At 55.4% G+C, this 19,366-nt stretch overlaps 2 protein-coding genes across 2 annotated transcripts; both read right to left on the reverse strand.

Moving 5' to 3' along the window:
* Positions 1-383: 383 nt before the first annotated feature.
* Positions 384-5,052, reverse strand: LOC140265229 (SUN domain-containing protein 2-like). Its single transcript, XM_072361138.1, has 10 exons — positions 5,033-5,052; positions 4,618-4,679; positions 4,416-4,462; positions 3,930-3,970; positions 3,554-3,677; positions 3,229-3,313; positions 2,602-2,702; positions 1,841-2,008; positions 950-1,036; positions 384-491 (listed from the first exon to the last, which is right to left on the reverse strand). The coding sequence occupies exons 1-10, from the start codon at positions 5,050-5,052 to the stop codon at positions 384-386; spliced, it is 843 nt and encodes a 280-aa protein (XP_072217239.1).
* Positions 5,053-8,720: 3,668 nt separating this feature from the next.
* Positions 8,721-11,763, reverse strand: LOC140265224 (uncharacterized). The gene is made up of 8 exons (XM_072361126.1): positions 10,814-11,763; positions 10,643-10,699; positions 10,421-10,477; positions 10,226-10,285; positions 10,084-10,148; positions 9,785-9,860; positions 9,576-9,622; positions 8,721-9,397 (listed from the first exon to the last, which is right to left on the reverse strand). The coding sequence occupies exons 1-8, from the start codon at positions 11,132-11,134 to the stop codon at positions 9,196-9,198; spliced, it is 885 nt and encodes a 294-aa protein (XP_072217227.1). The 5' UTR covers positions 11,135-11,763; the 3' UTR covers positions 8,721-9,195.
* Between the last annotated feature and the right edge of the window lie 7,603 nt (positions 11,764-19,366).

Raw genomic sequence — 19,366 nt, forward strand, 5'->3', positions numbered from 1 at the left:
GGGATCAGAATAGGGGAACTGGAGTGGGGGGGCTCTAAAGGTCAGATGGGAGGGGGACCAGGGGGGACAGTGTGACCCTGGGGGTCAGAGAGAGGGATAAGGAGGGAGGAAGGGGGGGTGTTGGGAGGGTGGAAAGGGGGGCAGTGAGGGACCCTGCATTGAGGGGGGGGGGACACCCCGCAAACACCCACCCAACTCAGCCCCATCAGCTCCTCCCTTCCCCCAACCAGCCTCGAGGCGGGCAGAAAGTTATCAACATCTCTTCATTGAATGATCAATCCCTAATTAAAACCCTCTGGTAGACATCAGAGTTTAGGGGTTTTTAGGGTTTATTAGGGTTTTTTAGGGTTTTTTAGGGGTTTTTAGGGGTTATAGGGTTTTTTTTAGGGGTTTCCATGGATTTCCACTCTGTAAATGCAGGTGTATTCCGCGTTCCCCCAGTTGTTCTGCACCTCCAGTTTGATCTGGCGGTAGGATTGAAGGGGCTTCTCCTGTCAATACAAAGAGGAGAGGTTTTGTTATGGGTCAGAGGGGGACCAGAGCCCCATATTGCCCCATAGATCCCAATGTTCGCCCCATAGATAAAGGTAAACCTAATAGATAGTCATTGATTTCCTGGAATTTGGATCCATATTCAGGAGTTGTTTAGCATTCAGACCCCCCGCCTGTTATCACCCATCTTATCAGTGTGGGAATCAAACGTTGTTTCTGCATTTAGAACAAGATAAGATTCTTTTCTTTCAAGGTCTCAGTATATAAGTGAAGCAGTAGCAGAGGAGAGGCTTCGTTATGGGCATGGGAAGAGCCACAGCACACAAAGTGCTTCCAAAGGCTTCCAACAGGGACCCTGCAGGAGTCGACCATGTTGGAGAGCAGAGGGTGGGCAGGAAAGCTCTTTCTTCCCATGCCTTGCAGGCAGCCCAGCCCTCCCCCCTTGCACTTGCCATACTTGCATGTGGAAGGTCTGGGCGATCTCTCCGTCCACGTCATAAACGAACGACCCCAGCAGAGTCTCCCCTTCGTCCTCATCCACTCCCTGAAAGACAAGAGATGATGGCGGTCACACTTAGGCAGGCCATGCCATAAAGAACACACCAAGGCCAAAGGTGGGAGCCCTTCCAACCCTCTATTGGGTGTCTGTGGGGCCCTTATGGGGCTCTGTTGGGTGTCTGTGGGGCACTGTGTGTCTCTGTGGTGCTCTGTGAGCTCTTGTGTAGCTCTATGGGGTCTCACAGGGCTCTATGTGGCAGTTATGGGGCTCTGTTGGGTGTCTATGGGGCCCTTATGGGGCTCCATGGGGTGTCTGTGGGCACCTTAAAACTCTAAGGTTCTCTATGAGCTCTTGTGCAGGTCTATGGAGTCTTACAAGGCTCTTTGGGGCAGTTATGGGGCTCTGTTGGGTGTCTGTGGGGCACCATGAGGCTCTTTGGTTCTCTGTGAGCTCTTGTGTGACTCTATGGGGTCTTACGGGCATTATGGGGAGCTATGGGGTGTCTGTGGGGGCTCTATAAGGTCTTATGTTGTGGTTATGGTGCTCTGCTTGGTGTCTCTGGGGCTCTATAGGGGTTCTATGGGGTCTTATGGGGCTCTAATAGGCAATTATGGGGCTCTGTTGGGTGTCTGTGGGACAATGAGGGGGCTCTATGGGTTGTTTGTGGGCACTATGAGTCTCTTTGGTTCTCTATGAGCTCTTCTGTAGCTCTATGGGGTCTTATGTTGTGGTTATGGGTCTCTTTGGGTGGCTCTGGGGTTCTATATGGGTTCTATGGGCTCTTATGGGGCTCTATGGCAAAGCTTTTTCCTCGGGACCCTCCATTAGCAGCAGCAGGTAGAGCCTTACCAAGATGGCAAAGTCTCGGGGGGCGCTGCTGACATCCCCAGAGGGAGAGACTGCCTTGGAGACGTGCCACATGGTGACAGCTGTGGGCCAGATGTTCTCCGGCAGCTGGATGACTGCGTGGCCCCGAGAGCCTTGGAAAGCCCAGCAGCTGCCAGCAGAAACATCGGGCTGAAAGGAGAGAGACGCGTCCATCAGGCAAAGAGCTGCCAGAGCTGGATGGTGGGCAAGGAGCACAGACCTTGTCTGCTATGGGGCTGCCCGTCATGGAACGCTACTCAAGGGACGGGAGGGCAAGATGCAAAGGGTTGGACAACAGCTCTGGGCTCAGTTGCCTTTCTCTGCTTGCACAGAGCCGGCGGGGCAGCCCTCCCAGCATCTGTCAGCCCAGCACCCTCCCAGCGCTGGTGTCAGTGATGTGGGGAAGAGTGCGGGATGAGCAGCAATGCTGGGCCAAGGGAAAGTAATGTGCAGCCAGATTGGGGGGAGGATGGAGGGGAAGGATTGGGGGGAGGATGGAGGGGAAGGGAGGATTGGGGGGTGGAAGGATGGGGAAAGGATGGGGGGGAAGGATTGGGGGAAGGAGGGGGGGAGAGTGGTGGGAGGAAGGGGAGGACTGGGGGGGAAGGATGGGGAGAAAGGATTGGGGGAAGAAAGGACTGGGGGAAGTAGGGGGGGCCCTTATGGGGCTCTATGGGGTTTCTGTGGATGGAGGGGGGGAAGCAAAGGGGGGGAGCCCACAGTCACCACTTCTTGTGCCTTACCTGCAAGAGGGTCTCGGGGGGCTTCGCGGAGGAAAAGAGGGGAGAAATCCAGCCTTTCCCACCATAACTCTCGGTTGTCCTCTCCGCATCAACAGTGGCACCTGAAATAAAGATGGACAGACGTGCACTGGGACGGCCCAGAGACGAGCTGAAGGACTGAATGCTCATTGCCCAAAGCTCTTGGCGGGGCTCTGGGGTGCAGAATTCCCCTCGCTGTGTGTATGGGAACTGCTGAGTCCCGGCCTGAAGCACTGACTGGGGCAAGGAGCCGGTCAGCCCTGGGAGCAGAGGAGAAGGGTTTGTCAAGTCTGAGAGATGGGGGGTTTAGATGGGATGTGAGGAGGAAATTCTTGACCACCAGTGGGCGGTGAGGCCCTGCAATGTGCTGCCCAGAGGAGCCATGGATGCCCCATTCCTGGAGGTGTAGGAGACCAGGTTGGATGGGGCCCTGAGCACCTTGATGCAAAGCCCTGTCAATGGCAGGGAGTTGGGCTGGGATGGTCTTAAGGTCCCTTCAGACCTCAGCCAGCCTAAAGCTCTATGAGACAACTGTGAGAGAAGGCAGAGCTGGGCAGGTTTTGGGGAGTGCCAGGCACAAAGCTGAGGGTAGTGAAGCTGTCGACATACCCAAGGATTTTAGAGCCCAGTTGGGCATCCAGTAGCTGTTTGCCATGACTTTCTCGATCTCCTGCCGTGTCAGCTGCAGAATTTCCTGGCAACAAATAAGGAATGGAGAGACAGCAGTGAGCACAAAGACAGGAGGTGGGTGTCCTACCCAAGAGCTAAGGGAAGGCTCCATGTCTTTCTAGGTGTGCCCTGATGAGCCACTGCACTCCAGAGACACAGCAAAGATGGACTTTGGGCTCTGCCTGATCCCCTTGTTGCCAGCCTTGTGTCCGCTGCAGAACAGCCTGGGCAGGCAGGCAGAGGAAGGAGGAAGCAGTGCCATTACCTCTCTCTTCAGTCCATGGATCCCATTCTCCTCCAGGACATCAAACACTGATTCTACAATGAGCTCCTTCCTGGCCGACAGCTGAGTAGTTTCCATGTTTGGCTCTGGCCAAACTAGTGAGTTCCTAAAAGCAAAGCAAGTCTTGTTCAGCAATGTCCACCCTGCAGGTTCCAGTGCAATGGGGTGAAGGATTCCAATGGGTTGTGCCCTTCCATATCCGCCAGCCCCTTTCATTCCTTGGCTTTGCCAAGGGCTGTCTTCACTATACAGACGGGAAAGGCTGGAGCCCTGGGCACAAGGCGAAGGCGTGCATAGAGCACACAGCCAGCTGAGGCCATGCTACAGAACCAGGTGAGTGGCAAGGAAGTGTCCTTACCCCAGAGACAGGAGCTCATGCACAGGTCCTGCAGACACCACCTGGAAGAGAAAGGCATTGGATGGGAGGAAGCACGAGGAGCACAAGGAGCTTCCAAAGGAGCTTCCCAGGGAAACAATGGCAGAATTTCCAGCTGCTTCCCAGCACTTTGCAGAGGACCGCTGCCCAGTGTTGGGCTCTTCAGCCCTCCACGTGCTGCAGAGCATCTGATGCTTCTCCCTTTGCTTTCCCATCCCCTCCAGACTCCCCAGTGACACGGACGGGCCAAAGGCTCCTTCTTCCCATGTGCTGTTGCCTTCATCCCCAGTTCCGTGCTGGGCACTGGGAAGATGCTGCCACACCAAAGCCTGTCCTGCTGCCAAGGCAGCCCCCAGCCTGGCTCAAGGGCCCACCCTCTGTCTCAGCAGCGATGAGCCCATGGCCAAACTGTCCCCACGGAGGCAGAAGGGCAGAGCTATGGCCTCTGCTGCACAGCGTAGCACTGACCTGCAGGACATTTCTCCATGCTCCCAGTATCCAAAGGAAGGCTCCAGCTGTGGGGGACATCAGTCAGGAGAGACCATGAGTTTGCCAGGCTGCTCTGAGCCCTGCAGCCCATTTCCCCCCTCCCAACCCAGCGGGGACACGCCGTGTGGGACAGTCCCGCTCCCCGGCTGTGCTGGGATGGCTTTGGCTGGGGAACACTCACCAGAAAGGACCGCTAGAGGCAGGATGGGAGTCCTCCTTCCCCTCTCTTGGGCAACACATTGCCTAAGGGAGAGATCAGATGGTGGTTATCACGGCCCTGCACAGGGACACACACGGTCTCCTGGGATCCCTTTAGCAGACGGCTGCCATGGGTTCCTCTGCCCAGCAGAGATGTGAGTCCAGAGGGGGCCCTTTAGCAAGAGCTGGTTAGTGCCACAGCACCCGTGGGACACGTGAGAGTGAAGGGCTCTGCTGTGCCATGGGGGGCAGCAGCCTTGCCCCGTTGGGCTCTCCCCAGAGCAGGAGCAGGGCTGTGCCCACGGAAAGGGAGTTTGGGCTGCCTGGCTGGAGAAAGCCCAGCAGCACACAGTGATTCTGGCTTCCCCTCCCCACATTCTGGGCCCTGCTGCACCCACCTGCCCAGCTGGGCTGGCATTTTGGCTCCTTTACTCCTACAGACACAGAGAATGGCTTGCTCTCCTCCCAGGACACAAGCACCTCTTCTCCACTCGCCTGCTCTGCACTCCTCACGGGACTGCAGTGCTGCACAGCTCTGCAGCGTGGCTCAGTAGGACGGCAGGTTCCGATGTCATAATGGCTGACAGCTGCCAAGGCCGAGTGACGCCTTCTATGAGCTCACAGGGTGTGCCCAGGAGGGACAGACCCCATGGGTTTGCCCCCAGCCCAAGGCTGGAATTCCCAGAAACAGCTCTGAGCACAGAGAGGAGCTCCTTTGGATGCCCTGGTAAAGATGTCTGTGGCATTGCACAAGAGGAGCTCCTTTGGATGCCCTGGTAAAGATGTCTGTGGCATTGCACAAGAGGAGCTCCTTTGGATGCCCTGGTACAGATGTCTGTGCTATTGCACAAGAGGAGCTCCTTGTGCAATGGGGCACCTGCCAGGCCAAAGGCCGACTAGGGAAGCCCTGCCAGGCCAAGAGCCTGCCGCCGGCCAGCAAACACCGGAAGGCCAAAAGCTGGCTGGCCAGCTTGGGGATTCCTACCAGGCCAACATCCAGCCTGCCTGGGGCTCACTGCCTGGCAACAAAATGGCTGACTGACCTGCTGGGCCTGTGAGGCCAAAAGCCAGCCACAAAGCTGGGGGCTACCTTGTCAGGCCTGAAGCTGGTAACCCGGTTAGGGGGGCCCTGCCAGGCTAAAAGCCAGCTGTCTGGTCTGGGGGGCACTGCCAGGTCAAAGGTCTGCAGGCCGGGGAAACCCTTCCAGGCCAAAAGCCTGCAGGCCGAGGTCCCTGCCAGGCCAAAACCCATCCCGCCCGAGGCTCCCTGCCAGGCTAGAAGCCGGCTGTCCGGCCTGTGGGGCCTGGGTTACCTTGCATTCCCTGATCACAGTTAGTGAAAGAAGTTTTCATCCTTAGATTGTTGCTGCTGCTCTCTTTGTTTCCTTGTGCCCAGCTCCCATCTCCCTACCCCTTTCCCTATTCCCTTCCCATTTGTCAGGGGCCCCACAGCCCTACTGCCCCTCTTCCCCCACCCCTGTCACGGGCAGATTGATCCAGATAACACCATGACAGAGATGTGTGTGTTTCTGGGATCTCTGTTCCACGTGGTTGCCATGCGACAGATGGCAGCAGAGACACCAAATTGGGTCTTGAGAAACAAGTCCTGTGGCGACATGGCACCCCAGAAAGAACCGAGTCTGATAATGGGACTCCTTGCAAACATTCCCTCATAAATACTTGGGCCAAAGATCATGACACTGCGTGGGTTTATCATATCCCCTACCATGCACCAGCTCTGGTAAGACTGAAAGATACAATGGGTTGTTGAAAGCTATGTTGAAAGCAATGGGTGGTGGAACATTCAAGCACTTGGAGAAGAATTGGGAAGAAGCCACTTGGTTGGTCAGTACTAGAGGATCTGTCAGTCGTGATGGTCCCAGCCAATCCAGCCCCCTGCACACTGTAGAGGGAGATAAGGTCCCTGCAGTGCATGTAAAGAGCGTGTTGGGAAAAGCTGTTTGGGTCCTTCCAGCCTCTGGAAAGGGCAAACCTCTCCCTGGAACTGCTTTTGCCCAGGGAGCTGGGTGCACTCGGTGGGTGCTGCAGAATGATGGGGATGCTTGTGTTACCACAAGGGAATTTGATGCTGGGGGAGAGCAGTCGGTAACTCTGTCTATATATATGCATACAGACCCAAGTGCGTAAGGTGTTTTGATGGTGGTTTATTGGTGTGTAGATTTGTATATTAAGTAAGATGTTGTGATGTAAAAGAGCAATAGCAAAATTAGCAAGCCATGACAGTCTTTATCCCCTGCCTTGAAAACACTTCCAGCTGTAGGGTTTTGTTCCTAAGCATCTCGCAGAGGCAAGGGGTCTCACAAGAGTCCTCAGTCGCTCTCCTTGTTCCTTTGATTTTCTTCAAGGAGATGGCATGCAGGAACGACACAGATGGGTCTCAATGGCACTAATGGACTCAGCAGCTGTTTTGCAGCCTCCGGTGGAGCTCTGTCTGTCCTGGGCACCCCATGCCTGCATCAGTGTGGGTAAGGTGTGTCCTTCCTGCGGGGTGGGGCTTCGGGCTTTGGAGACTGACGTCTGGGAGACCCCATTTCTTTCCTTATGGGAGGCAGAAATCCAGATCTGATGGTTGGGGACTCCTTGGGTAGGCTGGACTCAGCACGAGATGCTGCTGCTGCCATCTCTTGCGTGGGAGACCTCGTTTCTTCCTTTATGGGTGGCAGCAACCCAGATGGGACAGCAGAGAGCTCCTTGGGCAAGCTGGGCTCACCGTGAGATGTTGCTGCTGCCATCTTTTCAATAGGAGACTCCCTTTTTTCCCTTATGGGAGGCAGCAATACAGATCTGTCACAGGACTCCTCGGGCAGGCTGGTCTCACCACGGGATGTTGCTGCTGCCATTTCCTTGGCTTGTTCCCACTCTTCCCTGCTCTTCTCAACCCTCTTCCTCGGAAGTGTCACCGAGTCACATGCCCGAAGCCTCAGCCTGGGTGGTGTGCCTGGGGTCTCCATGGACAGGCTGGACTCAGCCCTTGAGCAAGATAGTGGCTCTTGGCTGCAAGCTGTTGTCTGGTGGTGTGAGGCCTCAGCTTCCTGCAGCTTGGGCAGTGCAACCTCATGCTCGGCTTCCCCTGCTCCTCCTTCTTCATCGAGGAACTTGACCCGTCTTGTTCAGCCCAGCCCTTCTTGGTTATCGGTTCCCTCCTGGCCCTGCAGCTGGCAGCTCATTGGAGAATATTGGGGGACTCTGAGGAGCACTGGAGAGCAGTAGAGGACATAGGGGGGGCTCTGAGGAGCACTGGGGTGCAGTGGAGGGCATTGGGGGGCTCTGAGGGGGACTGAGGAGCAATGGAGGACACTGGGGAGGGCTCTGAGGGTCACTGGGGAGCTCTGAGGGGCACTGGGGGCAATGGAGGGCATTGGGGTCTCTGAGGAGCACTGGGGTGCAGTGGAGGGCATTGAGGGGCTCTCAATATCTTATCATAGGATCATAGGATGGCCTGCATTGAGGAGCACTGTAATGATCATCTCGTTTCAACTGGTGCAGCTGGAGGCCATTCCTTCTCGTCCTATCATTGTTATGCAAGAGAAGAGACTGACCCCCAGCTCACCACGGCCTCCCTTTGGAAGTTATAGGGAGCAATAAGGTCTCCCCTGAGCCTTTTTTGTAGTGAGGGGCCCAACAATGAACACAGCACTGGAGCTGCAGCTCTGGATCTCATTTGGCACTGGGGTGCACCCTTTTGCTAAAGGGGTTCAATCTTTGGCCCTTTTGAGAGGGCTTCACCCTTTTATTTCTTGGGGTTATGCAGTTTGCTGTAGGGCTGACCCATTTGGCCTCGGGGTTCTGCTTTTAGGTTCCATTTCTCCCCATTTTCCATCTCTATCCCCCTCCAGGGCTCCATAGCAGAGACACTTTATCTTTGCTGCAGCCTTCATGGATAAACTGCAGTGGGCAGAAGAGATGCATGCAGACAAAGCAGCAGGCATCTGAGTGCAGAGGGATGCTGCCCATCCCATTTCTCTTCCAATCTACGTCTGCTCTCACTCTGTGCTTTTCAAGGGGTGGATCTTTTCCCACCTCCTGAGCCTCCCCTGCTCAGCAAAGAGGCACAACCACCAAACTGAGGGGAATAATAGGTATGTATTTATTGAGGGCTTTCTTAACAACCAATTGGAGGTAACATTGGCTAATGGGCTAATTACAATGAGAGGCCGTTAGCATAGGCCACGGCTGCTTTGATGAGTCAAAGAATGAAAGAAGACCAAGAGAAAAGACAGAAAACAGGGAAGGAGGGACAGAGAGGCAGCAAAGCGAGGTGGTTCAGTGCTGGTAGATCCAGCCACGTCCTGCTGTCGGGTGCGGATCTTCCGTCTGATGGGCCGTCGGAGGTTTGTTGTTCAGCTGACAGCGGCTCCCGATGACAGTCCAGACTGATTTCCAACAAGTCCAACGTGGTGGCACTCAGCCGCCTGCCAGCACTGCCCCACTGCTGTGCCTGGGGGCAGGAGCACAGGACAGGCCCCTTCCATGTGGACAGAGCCCTGTCCCCTGCCCCAGCACGCAGCCCCGAGCTGGGAGGGGTTATTGAGCTGGGCGGTCAGATGGGCAGCAGCCCATCACAGACCACACGCAGGGTCCTGCTTGCAAAGTACGCCACGGGAGCGTACATTGGCTGGGGCAGCACCCGCAGCAGGAGCCGATAGAGCAGCTCCTGGTCATAGTGCTGGGCGTAAAATAGGGCAGAGCCCAGCACGGCAACGAGCAGCAGCTGGAGGCAGACCAAGATGAGGCAGATGGTCCTGTGGGGCAAAAGAGGGCTGGGAATGAGGCGTCCCTATCCCACGGCAGCACAGCCCCATCTGGTGCAACAGGGGACGTTTGGGAGCCCCGCCGGCTGCAGAGGGGTCCTGGCCATCAGCCCACTGATGGGAGCCCGGCTGCTGTTGGCTGGGCACAGGGCAAGGAGGGGAGACTCACTGCATCCAGAAGGAGAGCCCACGTCTCCTGGCCCGCTCCTTCTTCTCCTGTAGGTGAAGATGGGGCAGGGATGGTGGTCAGGGCCCGCTGCGCAGCAGGGCTTCATGCAGGACTCGGGAGCCCAGCAGCACAACGGTGCTGCAGGGAGCCCTGTCCCCAGGGAGACCTCTGTTGGATGGGGTGAGGGTGCCGTGTGTTCTGCCCCTTACCAGCTGTGCCTCCACCAGCTCCGGCAGCACAGCCCCAGGCACGCGCTCTACCTCCAGCTCCATCTGATGCTGCCGCCTGTGGGCAACAAGGCTTGGTTGGAGGCTGCCGGCCTCTGTCACCGCGGGGGCTCCCCAGCAGCGTGTGCCCACCCCAGGGCTGGGACGGGGCCGCTCTGCCACACCATGCAGGAAGCAGAGCCCCATCCCCAGCAGCGCTGCACCCATTGCTGCCCCAGGTGTGTCAGAGACCCCCGTGTGCAGGCGTGGGCTGCAGGGTCCCATGGGTGGCTCCCACTCACCAGGCACCCTCCAGCTCCAGCTCCTCCCGCTCCTCTCGCAGGCGCTGTTTCTCCCGGCGCAGCACCTGGCAGACAAAAGGCTGAGCTCCATGTCCACAACACGGGGGTGGGCAGCCCCGCTCCCCTCGCCCCTCCACACTACCTCCATCTCCTCGCTCCCAGCCTTCAGCTGCTCCTCCAGCTGGGCAATGAGCTGCTTCTCCTGCAAGACAACGGCTGTAATGAGGGCTGGCCGCGTTGGGTCCCACGGACCCGAGGGATGGGGACCGAGGTCCTCCTGCACAGCCAGAGGCGTGAGGATGCCAAGCTGTGAGGACGAGCCCTCACTGCCCCCTACCTGCTCCAGCTCCTCCTTACGGGCAGCCGTTCTTTCAGCCCGTATTTGCTGGGCATCCTGTGGGAAAGAGAAGAGCAGCGGCCGTCAGGGCACCGGCGCTCCCACGGGGCTCCGTCCCCTCCTGCCTCCTCCATCGGGGCAAGCAGGGCCTGCAGGGCTGGAGCTGCAGACCCACACGAGGGCACTTCTCCCACCGCACCCCACACAGCAGCATCTGCTCACCTTCAGCAAAGACGCCCTGGCCGCGGCCGTGCGCTTCTCCATCATCCGCTCATAAGCCTGTGGGAGGGGAAAGGAGCGGCGTTGGCACCCGGCTCTCTGCTGCCATGCCGTGGGCAGGGTGCCCTCCAGCCGGCAGCTCGGCCCTTCTGTGCCCGTCCACCCAGAGCTCACCTGCTCCAGCTGCTGCAGCAGCTCCACGCGCTGCAGAGCTGTTAATGTTCCGCTGGCAAACTGGGCCCGCATTGCTGCACCACTGGCACAGCTGCTCGCAGGACCTGCACCGCCTGCAGAATGGGGCCGGCAGGTTCGGCGCTGACCCACTGCCCCTGCCCCACCCCGGGGGGGCTCTGTGAGGTCAGCGCGACATTGTGACGTCACCAGCACAGGAGGGTCCTGGGAGGTCACAGGGACAGAACGTGGTTTGTGCTGGAAGAGTCCTTGAAGGTCATTAAGAACCAGAGAATGCCCTCTCTTTGGGTTCCCATATCCCATCCTTATGGAACCAACAGATCTCTTTTCTTTAGCAGCCCTATTCTCATCTCTTTTGGTCCCCAACCCCCGTTCTTCTCCCTTTCAGCTCCCCCTTCCTCTCTATTTGGCACCCCCAAGTCTCTGGGCACCTTTATTTCCCTCCCCTTAGTCTCCCTGCCCCTCTGCCCTGCCCCTATTTCCAACCCCAACCGTCCAGGTGAGCGGCACGGGGACACTACAGCCCCACAGGGCACTTGGGGGACCCTGGGTGTCTCCGCAGCCCTGAGGACCGGGCATCAGGGGCTGGGAATTAATTGATGGCATGGAGGGGACTGTCCGTGGCCTGTTCCAGGGGGACCTGGGCACTGTCACCTCCAGCCCTTCCTTTGTGCTCTATGGGGCTGTGCAGAGGAATGGATCTGGAGGGGGCAGGCTCAGGGTGCCCTATGGATGGCCAGAGTCACCATGCAGGTGGGACAGGGGCTGTGGCCTCCGTCCCCAGTGGACCCACATTCTGCCCTGGGTCTCTTGGCTGCTGCCAGTCCTTCTCCTGCCCTGAGTCCTTGGGGACAAACCCTGCAGGGACAAGGCTCCTCCTTGCCAGTGCTGCCCTCTGGTGCCCAGTGAGGACCCTGATGATCAGTGACACCCTCTGATGATCAATAAATCCCTCAGCAAACCTACACTCTCTGTGTCCGTGTCCTTGTTCTCATGCTCAGCAGGGACTGGCCACCTCACAGTTCTGGGAGGCCTCCCCAGCTCCATGCCATGCACACCATGTCCTGCACCCCTGTGGGCTTCCCCTCCCTCACTCATCATCTGCTCCAAAGTCCTCAAGGATGGAGCTCCTCATGCTGCCATCAACCCCAGTACCCTCCCTCTGCTCTCTCTCAGTTCCTCCGTACATTTCCTCCCAAACCCTTCACCCTTTGATCCACCTCTGCATGGACACAGTGTGACCACAACACCCTCCTTTTACCATCACTGTGATGGTGATGATGGTTTGGGGTTGGTGGTGATGGGGTTGATGGTGGTTTGGGGTTGTTGGTGGTGGTGATGGGGATGGTGGTCTGGGAGTGGTGGGGATGGGGATGATGATGGTGCTGGTTTGGGGTTGATGGTGATGGGAGAGATGGTGGCGATGGTTTGGGGTGGTGGGGATGGGGATGATGATGGTGGTGATGGGGATGATGGTGGTGCTGGTTTGGAGTGGAGGTGATGACGAAGATGGTGGTGATGGGGATGATGGGTGTGATGGTGATGATGGGTGTGATGGTGGCGAGAGATGGGGATGGGGATGATGGTGGTGCTGGTTTGGGTTGGTAATGGAAATGATGGTGGTGGTGATGGTTTGGGGTTGGTGGTGATGGGGATGATGGAGGTGATGGGGATGGTGGTTTGGGTTTGGTGGGGATGAGGATGATGATGGTGATGGATTGGGGTGGTGGTGATGGAGATGATGGTGATGATGGTTTGGGGGTGATGGGGATGATGGTGATGATGGTTTGGGGGTGGTGGTGATAGGGATGATGTTTTGGGGTTGGTGGAGATGGGTGTGATGGAGGTGATGGTTTGGGGGTGGTGGTGATGGGGATGATGGTGGTTTGGGGTTTGGGGTGATGTTGGGGAGAGATGGGGATGGGGATGATGGTTTGGGGTTGGTGGTGGTGATGGTGATGGGGATGATGGTTTGGGGGTGGTGGGGAGAGATGGGGATGGGGATAATGATGGTGATGGTTTGGAGTGGAGGTGATGGGGATGATGGTGGTTTGGGGTTGGTGATGGGTGTGATGGGGGTGCTGGTTTGGGGTGATGGGGATGATGATGGTGGTGTTGGTTTGGGGGTGGTGGTGATGGGGATGATGATGATGATGATGGTTTGGGGGTGGGAAGGATAGGGATGATGGTGGTGATGGGGATGATGGTGGTGCTGGTTTGGGTGTGATGGTGATGATGGTTTGGGGTTGGAAGGGATGGGGATGATGTGGGTGCTGGTTTGGGGTTAGTGATGGTGGCGATGGGGATGATGGTGGTGATGGTTTGGGTTGGTGGTGATGGGGATGATGGTGGTTTGGGGTTGGTGGAAATGGGGATGATGGGGATGATAGTGGTGATGGTCTGGGGGTGGCAGTGATGGGGATGATGATGATGGTGATGGTTTGGGGTTGGGGGTGATGGGGATGATGGTGGTGTTGGTTTGGGGTTGGTGGGGATGATGCTGGTTTTAGGGTGGTGGAGGGATGATGGTGGTGCTGGTTTGGGGTTGGTGATGGGTGTGATGGGGATGATGGTTTGGGGGTGTGGGTGGTGGTGATAGGGATGATGTTTTGGGGTTGGTGGTAATGGGGTGAGATGGAGGTGATGGTTTGGGGGTGATGGGGATGGTGGTGGTGGTGATGATCTGGGGGTAGCAGTGATGGGGATGATGATGGTGCTGGTTTCGGGGTGGGGGTGATGGTGGGGGATGATGGTGGTACTGGTTTGGAGTGGAGGTGATGGCGATGATGGTGATGCTGGTTTGGGGTTGGTGGTGATGGGATGGTGCTGGTTTGGGGGGGGTGGGGATGGGGATGGTGGTGGTTTTAGGGTGGTGGAGGGATGATGGCGGTCCTGGTTTGGGGTTGGTGATGGGTGTGATGGTGATGATAGTTTAAGGGTGGTAGTGATGGGGATGATGGTGGTGGTTTGGGGGTGGTGGAGGGATGATGGTGGTGCTGGTTTGGGGTTGGTGGTGATGGGTGTGATAGAGATGATGTTTTGGGGTTGGTGGTGATGGGTGTGATGGAGGTGATGGTTTGGGGGTGGTGGTGATGGGGATGATGGTGGTTTGGGGTTGGTGATGGTGATGGTGATGGGGATGATGGTTTGGGGGTGGTGGGGAGAGATGGGGATGGGGATAATGATGGTGATGGTTTGGAGTGGAGGTGGTGGGGATGATGGTGGTTTGGGGTTGGTGGTGATGGGGATGGTGCTGGTTTGGGGTGATGGGGATGATGATGGTGGTGTTGGTTTGGGGGTGGTGGTGATGGGGATGATGGTGGTTTGGGGTTTGGGGTGATGTTGGGGAGAGATGGGGATGGGGATAATGATGGTGATGGTTTGGAGTGGAGGTGATGGGGATGATGGTGGTGGTGTTGGTTTGGGGGTGGTGGTGATGGGGATGATGATGGTGATGGTTTGGGGGTGGGAAGGATAGGGATGATGGTGGTGATGGGGATGATGGTGGTGCTGGTTTGGGTGTGATGGTGATGATGGTTTGGGGTTGGTAGGGATGGGGATGATGTGGGTGCTGGTTTGGGGTTGGTGATGGTGGCGATGGGGATGATGGTGGCGATGGTTTGGGGTTGTCGTTGGTGGTGATGGGGATGATGGTTTGGGGTTGGTGGTGATGGGGATGGGGGTGGTGCTGGTTTGGGGGTGATGGGGATGATGATGGTGGTGATGGGGATGATGGTGGTTTGGGGGTGGTGCGGATGGGTGTGATGGTGGTGATGGTTTGGGGTGGGAATGATAGGGATGATGGTGGTGATGGGGATGATGGTGGTGCTGGTTTGGGATGATGATGATGATGGTTTGGGGGTGGTGGTGATGATGATGGTGGTGCTGGTTTGGGGGTGATGGATGTGATGGTGGTGGTGGTGGGTGTGATAATGGTGATGGTGGGGAGAGATGGGGATGGGGATGATGGTGGTGATGGGGATGGTGGTTTGGGGTTGGTGGGGATGGGGATGATGGTGGTTTTGGGGGGGTGGAGGGATGATGGTGGTCCTGGTTTGGGGTTGGTGATGGGTGTGAAGGTGGTGCTGGTTTGGGTTGATGGTGATGGGGATGATGGCTTGGGGTTGGTGGTAATGGGGTGTGATGGAGGTGATGGTTTGGGGGTGATGGGGATGGTGGTGGTGGTGATGATCTGGGGGTAGCAGTGATGGGGATGATGATGGTGCTGGTTTCACGTGGGGGTGATGGTGGGGGATGATGGTGGTACTGGTTTGGAGTGGAGGTGATGGCGATGATGGTGATGGTGGTTTGGGGTTGGTGGTGATGGGATGGTGCTGGTTTGGGGGGGGTGGGGATGGGGATGGTGGTGGTTTTAGGGTGGTGGAGGGATGATGGTGGTCCTGGATTGGGGTTGGTGATGGGTGTGATGGTGATGATAGTTTAAGGGTGGTAGTGATGGGGATGATGGTGGTGGTTTGGGGGTGGTGGAGGGATGATGGTGGTGCTGGTTTGGGGTTGGTGGTGGTGGTGGTGATGGGTGTGATGGTAGTGATGGTGGGGAGAGATGGGGATGATGGTGGTGATGGTTTGGGTTGGTGGTGATGGGGATGATGGTGGTTTGGGAGTGGTGGAAATGGGGATGATGATGGTGGTGATGGTCTGGGGGTGGCAGTGATGGGGATGATGATGATGGTGATGGTTTGGGGTTGGGAGTGATGGGGATGATGGTGGTGTTGGTTTGGGGTTGGTGGGGATGATGCTGGTTTTAGGGTGGTGGAGGGATGATGGTGGTGCTGGTTTGGGGTTGGTGATGGGTGTGATGGGGATGATGGTTTGGGGGTGGGGGTAGTGGTGATAGGGATGATGTTTTGGGGTTGGTGGTAATGGGGTGTGATGGAGGTGATGGTTTGGGGGTGGTGGCGATGGGGATGATGGTGGTTTAGGGTTGGTGATGGTGGGGGATGATGGTGATGGGGATGAAGCAGGAGAGTTGTGAGATCCAAAGGGAATTGATCAATTGACCCCCCCCCCGTCCACATTATCCCCACAAATACCCCCATATCCCCATTAACCCCCCCCCCATATCCCCATTAACCCCCCATATGCCCCCCATAATCCCATTCATCCCCACAAATAACCCCATTAACCCCCTTATATACCCCCCGTATGCCCATTAACCCCCCAAATATCCCCATTAGTCCCCCAAATAACCCCATTAACTCCCCAAATAACCCCATCAACCGCCTCATATACCCCTTCATATCAGCATTACCCCCCAAATACCCCCAAATAACCCCCATTAACCCCCCAAATAACCCCAAATATCCCCATTAATCCCCCATATACCCCCCATAATCCCATTAATCCCTCCAAATAACCCCATATGCCCCTGAATAACCTCATTAATCCCCCAAATACCCCCAAATATCCCCCCATATACGGCCCATACAAAAATATCCCCATTATTCCCCAAATAACCCCAATTAACGCCCCAAAAAAACACCATTAATCCCCCAAATAACCCCATATAGCCCCATTAACCCCCATTAGCCCCCACAAACACTCCCAAATAACCCCATTATTCCCCCAAATAACCCCTAAATCCCCATTATTCCCCCAAATAACCTCCTTAACCCCCCAAATAGCCCCAAATAACCCCATAAATTCCTCAAATAATCTCATTAACCCCCAAATATCCCCAAATAACCCCATTATTCCCCCCAAAAACCCCACTAATTCCCCATATAACTCCATTAACCCCATATAACTCCATATAACCCCATATAGCCCCCATATAACCCCATATAACCCCATATAAGCCATATAACCCCATAGAACCCCATAGAACCCCATATAACCCCATATAACCCATATAACCCCATATAACCACATATAACCCCAAATAACCCCATATAACCCCATATAGCCCCATATAACCCCATATAACCCCATATAACCCCCATATAACCCCATATAACCCCATGTAACCCCATATAACCCCATATAACCCATATAACCCCATTAACCCCATATCTCCCCATATAATCCCATATAACCCCATATAACCCCATATAACCCCATATAACCCCATATAACCCCATGTAACCCCATATAACCCCATGTAACCCCATATAACCCCATATAACCCCATATAACCCCATATAACCCCATTAACCCCATATCTCCCCATATAATCCCATATAACCCCATATAACCCCATATAACCCCATATAACCCAGATAAGCCCATTAACCCCATATAGCCCCAATTAACCCCAATTAACCCCAATTAACCCATATAACCCCATATAACCCTATATAGCCCCATATAGCCCCGCATATAACTCCAGTTAACCCTATATATAACCCTATATAACCCCATATAACCCCATGTAACCCCATATAACCCCATATAACCCCATATCTCCCCATATAACCCCCATATAACCCATATAACCCCATATAACCCCATTTAACCCCATATAGCCCCATATAACCCCATATAACCTCATTAACCCCATATCTCCCCATATAACCCCATATAACCCCCATATAGACCCCATATAACCCCCATATAACCCCATATAGACCCCCATATAACCCCATATCTCCCCATATAACCCCATATAACCCCCATATAACCCCATAATACCCCATATAACCCCATATAGCCCCCATATCTCCCCATATAACCCCATATCTTCCCGTATAAACCCATATAACCCCATATAACCCCATATAACCCCATATCTCCCCATATAACCCCATATAACCCCATATAACCCCATATAGCCCCATATAGCCCCATATAACCCCATATAACCCCATATAACCCCATATAACCCCATATCTCCCCATATAACCCCATGTAACCCCATATAACCCCATATAACCCCATATAGCCCCATATAACCCCCATATAACCCCATTAACCCCCATATCTCCCGCATATAACCCCCATATAACCCCATATAACCCCATATAGACCCCATATAACCCCATATAACCCCATATAACCCCATATAACCCCATATAACCCCATATAGCCCCCTATAACCCCATATAACCCCATATAACCCCATATAACCCCATATAACCCCATATCTCCCCATATAACCCCATTAACCCCATATCTCCCCATATCTCCCCATATAACCCCCATATAACCCCCATATCTCCCCATATCTCCCCATAGAACCCCATATTACCCCATATAGCCCCATATAGCCCCATAGAACCCCATATACCCCCATATAACCTTAATTAAACCCAATTAACCCCCTATTAACCCCAAATAATGAATGAGAGCCAATGGGAAAAAGCCACTTTTATTGCCTTATTCCTTATATGGAAGTTCAAGGGGTGGAGCCAGCTTGGGCCCCTCCCCTCTCTGGAAGCGCTGCGATTGGTTAGCTGGGAAGAAGGGGGTGGGGCTTGTGCTTCGAAACCCCGCCCACCTGATGGTGGGGGAGGGGCTGTATTATTGCTATTGGTCACCTGATGGCGGGGTGGGCGGGGCTACGGAGGGCTCCGCCCCCTTTCTCCCCCACGCCCTGGGATTGGATAAGAGGGTTGAAGGGGGGTGGGGCTCATGCAGGACGCAGCCAATCAAGGCGCGAGGTGGGCGGGGCTTAAGCAGCCCCGAGGAGAGCCTGGAGATCCTGCAGCGTGGGGGGGAGAGAGCAGAGGCAGCACCTGGGGGGGGGGGGGGGGGTTAATTAATGAGGTTAAAGGGGGTAATTAATGAACTAATTAGAGTTAATGGGGTCATTAGGGGCTGCTATGGGGGGGGATGTGGGGGGGATATGGGGCTGAATGGGGGAGATATGGGGGATATAGGGGGATATGGGGCTGAATGGGGGAGATATGGGGGGGATATGGGGGGATATGGGACCATAGGGGAACATATGGGTACATGGAGATATATTGGGGCCATATGGGGCCATATAGGGCCATATATGGGTCCATATGGGGGACACATGGGGTAATATGGGGCCATATATGGGTCCATATGGGGACACATGGGGTAATATGGGGCCATATATGGGGCCATATGGGGACACATGGGGTAATATGGGGCCATATATGGGGCCATATGGGGACACATGGGGTAATATGGGGCCCATATATGGGGCCATATGGGGTCACGTGGGGTAATATGGGACATATGGGGTAATATTGGGCCATATGGGGACATATATGGGGCCATATGGGGACACATGGAGACCTATGGGGTCATATGGGGACATATATGGGGTCATACAGGGCCATATGGGGATATATAGGGACACATGGGGTAATATGGGGCCATATGGGGACATGTGGGGTAATATGGGGCCATATGGGGTAATATGGGGGACATGGAGACCTATGTGGCCATGGGGGGGGACATATGGGGCTGTATGGGGACACATGGGGTAATATGGGGCCACATGGGGACATATATGGAGCCATGTATGGGGCCATATGGGGACATACATGGGGTAATATGGAGCCATATGGGGACATATATGGGGCCGTATGGGAACACATGGAA

This window comes from Excalfactoria chinensis, unplaced genomic scaffold (genome assembly GCF_039878825.1).
Source record: "Excalfactoria chinensis isolate bCotChi1 unplaced genomic scaffold, bCotChi1.hap2 Scaffold_72, whole genome shotgun sequence".
Taxonomy (NCBI): domain Eukaryota; kingdom Metazoa; phylum Chordata; class Aves; order Galliformes; family Phasianidae; genus Excalfactoria; species Excalfactoria chinensis.

What these genes read in the sequence shown, in the direction of transcription:
- LOC140265229 (XM_072361138.1), bottom strand. Translation starts at nt 5,052, where the DNA reads ATGCCAGCCCAGCTGGGCAG. An exon ending in CATGAGCTCCTGTCTCTGGG is followed by an intron (nt 3,678 to 3,929) that starts GTAAGGACACTT and finishes CTTTGCTTTTAG; the next exon opens with GAACTCACTAGTTTGGCCAG. An exon ending in CTGGGCTCTAAAATCCTTGG is followed by an intron (nt 2,703 to 3,228) that starts GTATGTCGACAG and finishes TCTTTATTTCAG; the next exon opens with GTGCCACTGTTGATGCGGAG.
- LOC140265224 (XM_072361126.1), bottom strand. Translation starts at nt 11,134, where the DNA reads ATGGGATATGGGAACCCAAAGAGAGGGCATTCTCTGGTTCTTAATGAC. An exon ending in CCAGGGCGTCTTTGCTGAAG is followed by an intron (nt 10,478 to 10,642) that starts GTGAGCAGATGC and finishes TCTTTCCCACAG; the next exon opens with GATGCCCAGCAAATACGGGC. An exon ending in GTAAGGAGGAGCTGGAGCAG is followed by an intron (nt 10,286 to 10,420) that starts GTAGGGGGCAGT and finishes GTTGTCTTGCAG; the next exon opens with GAGAAGCAGCTCATTGCCCA.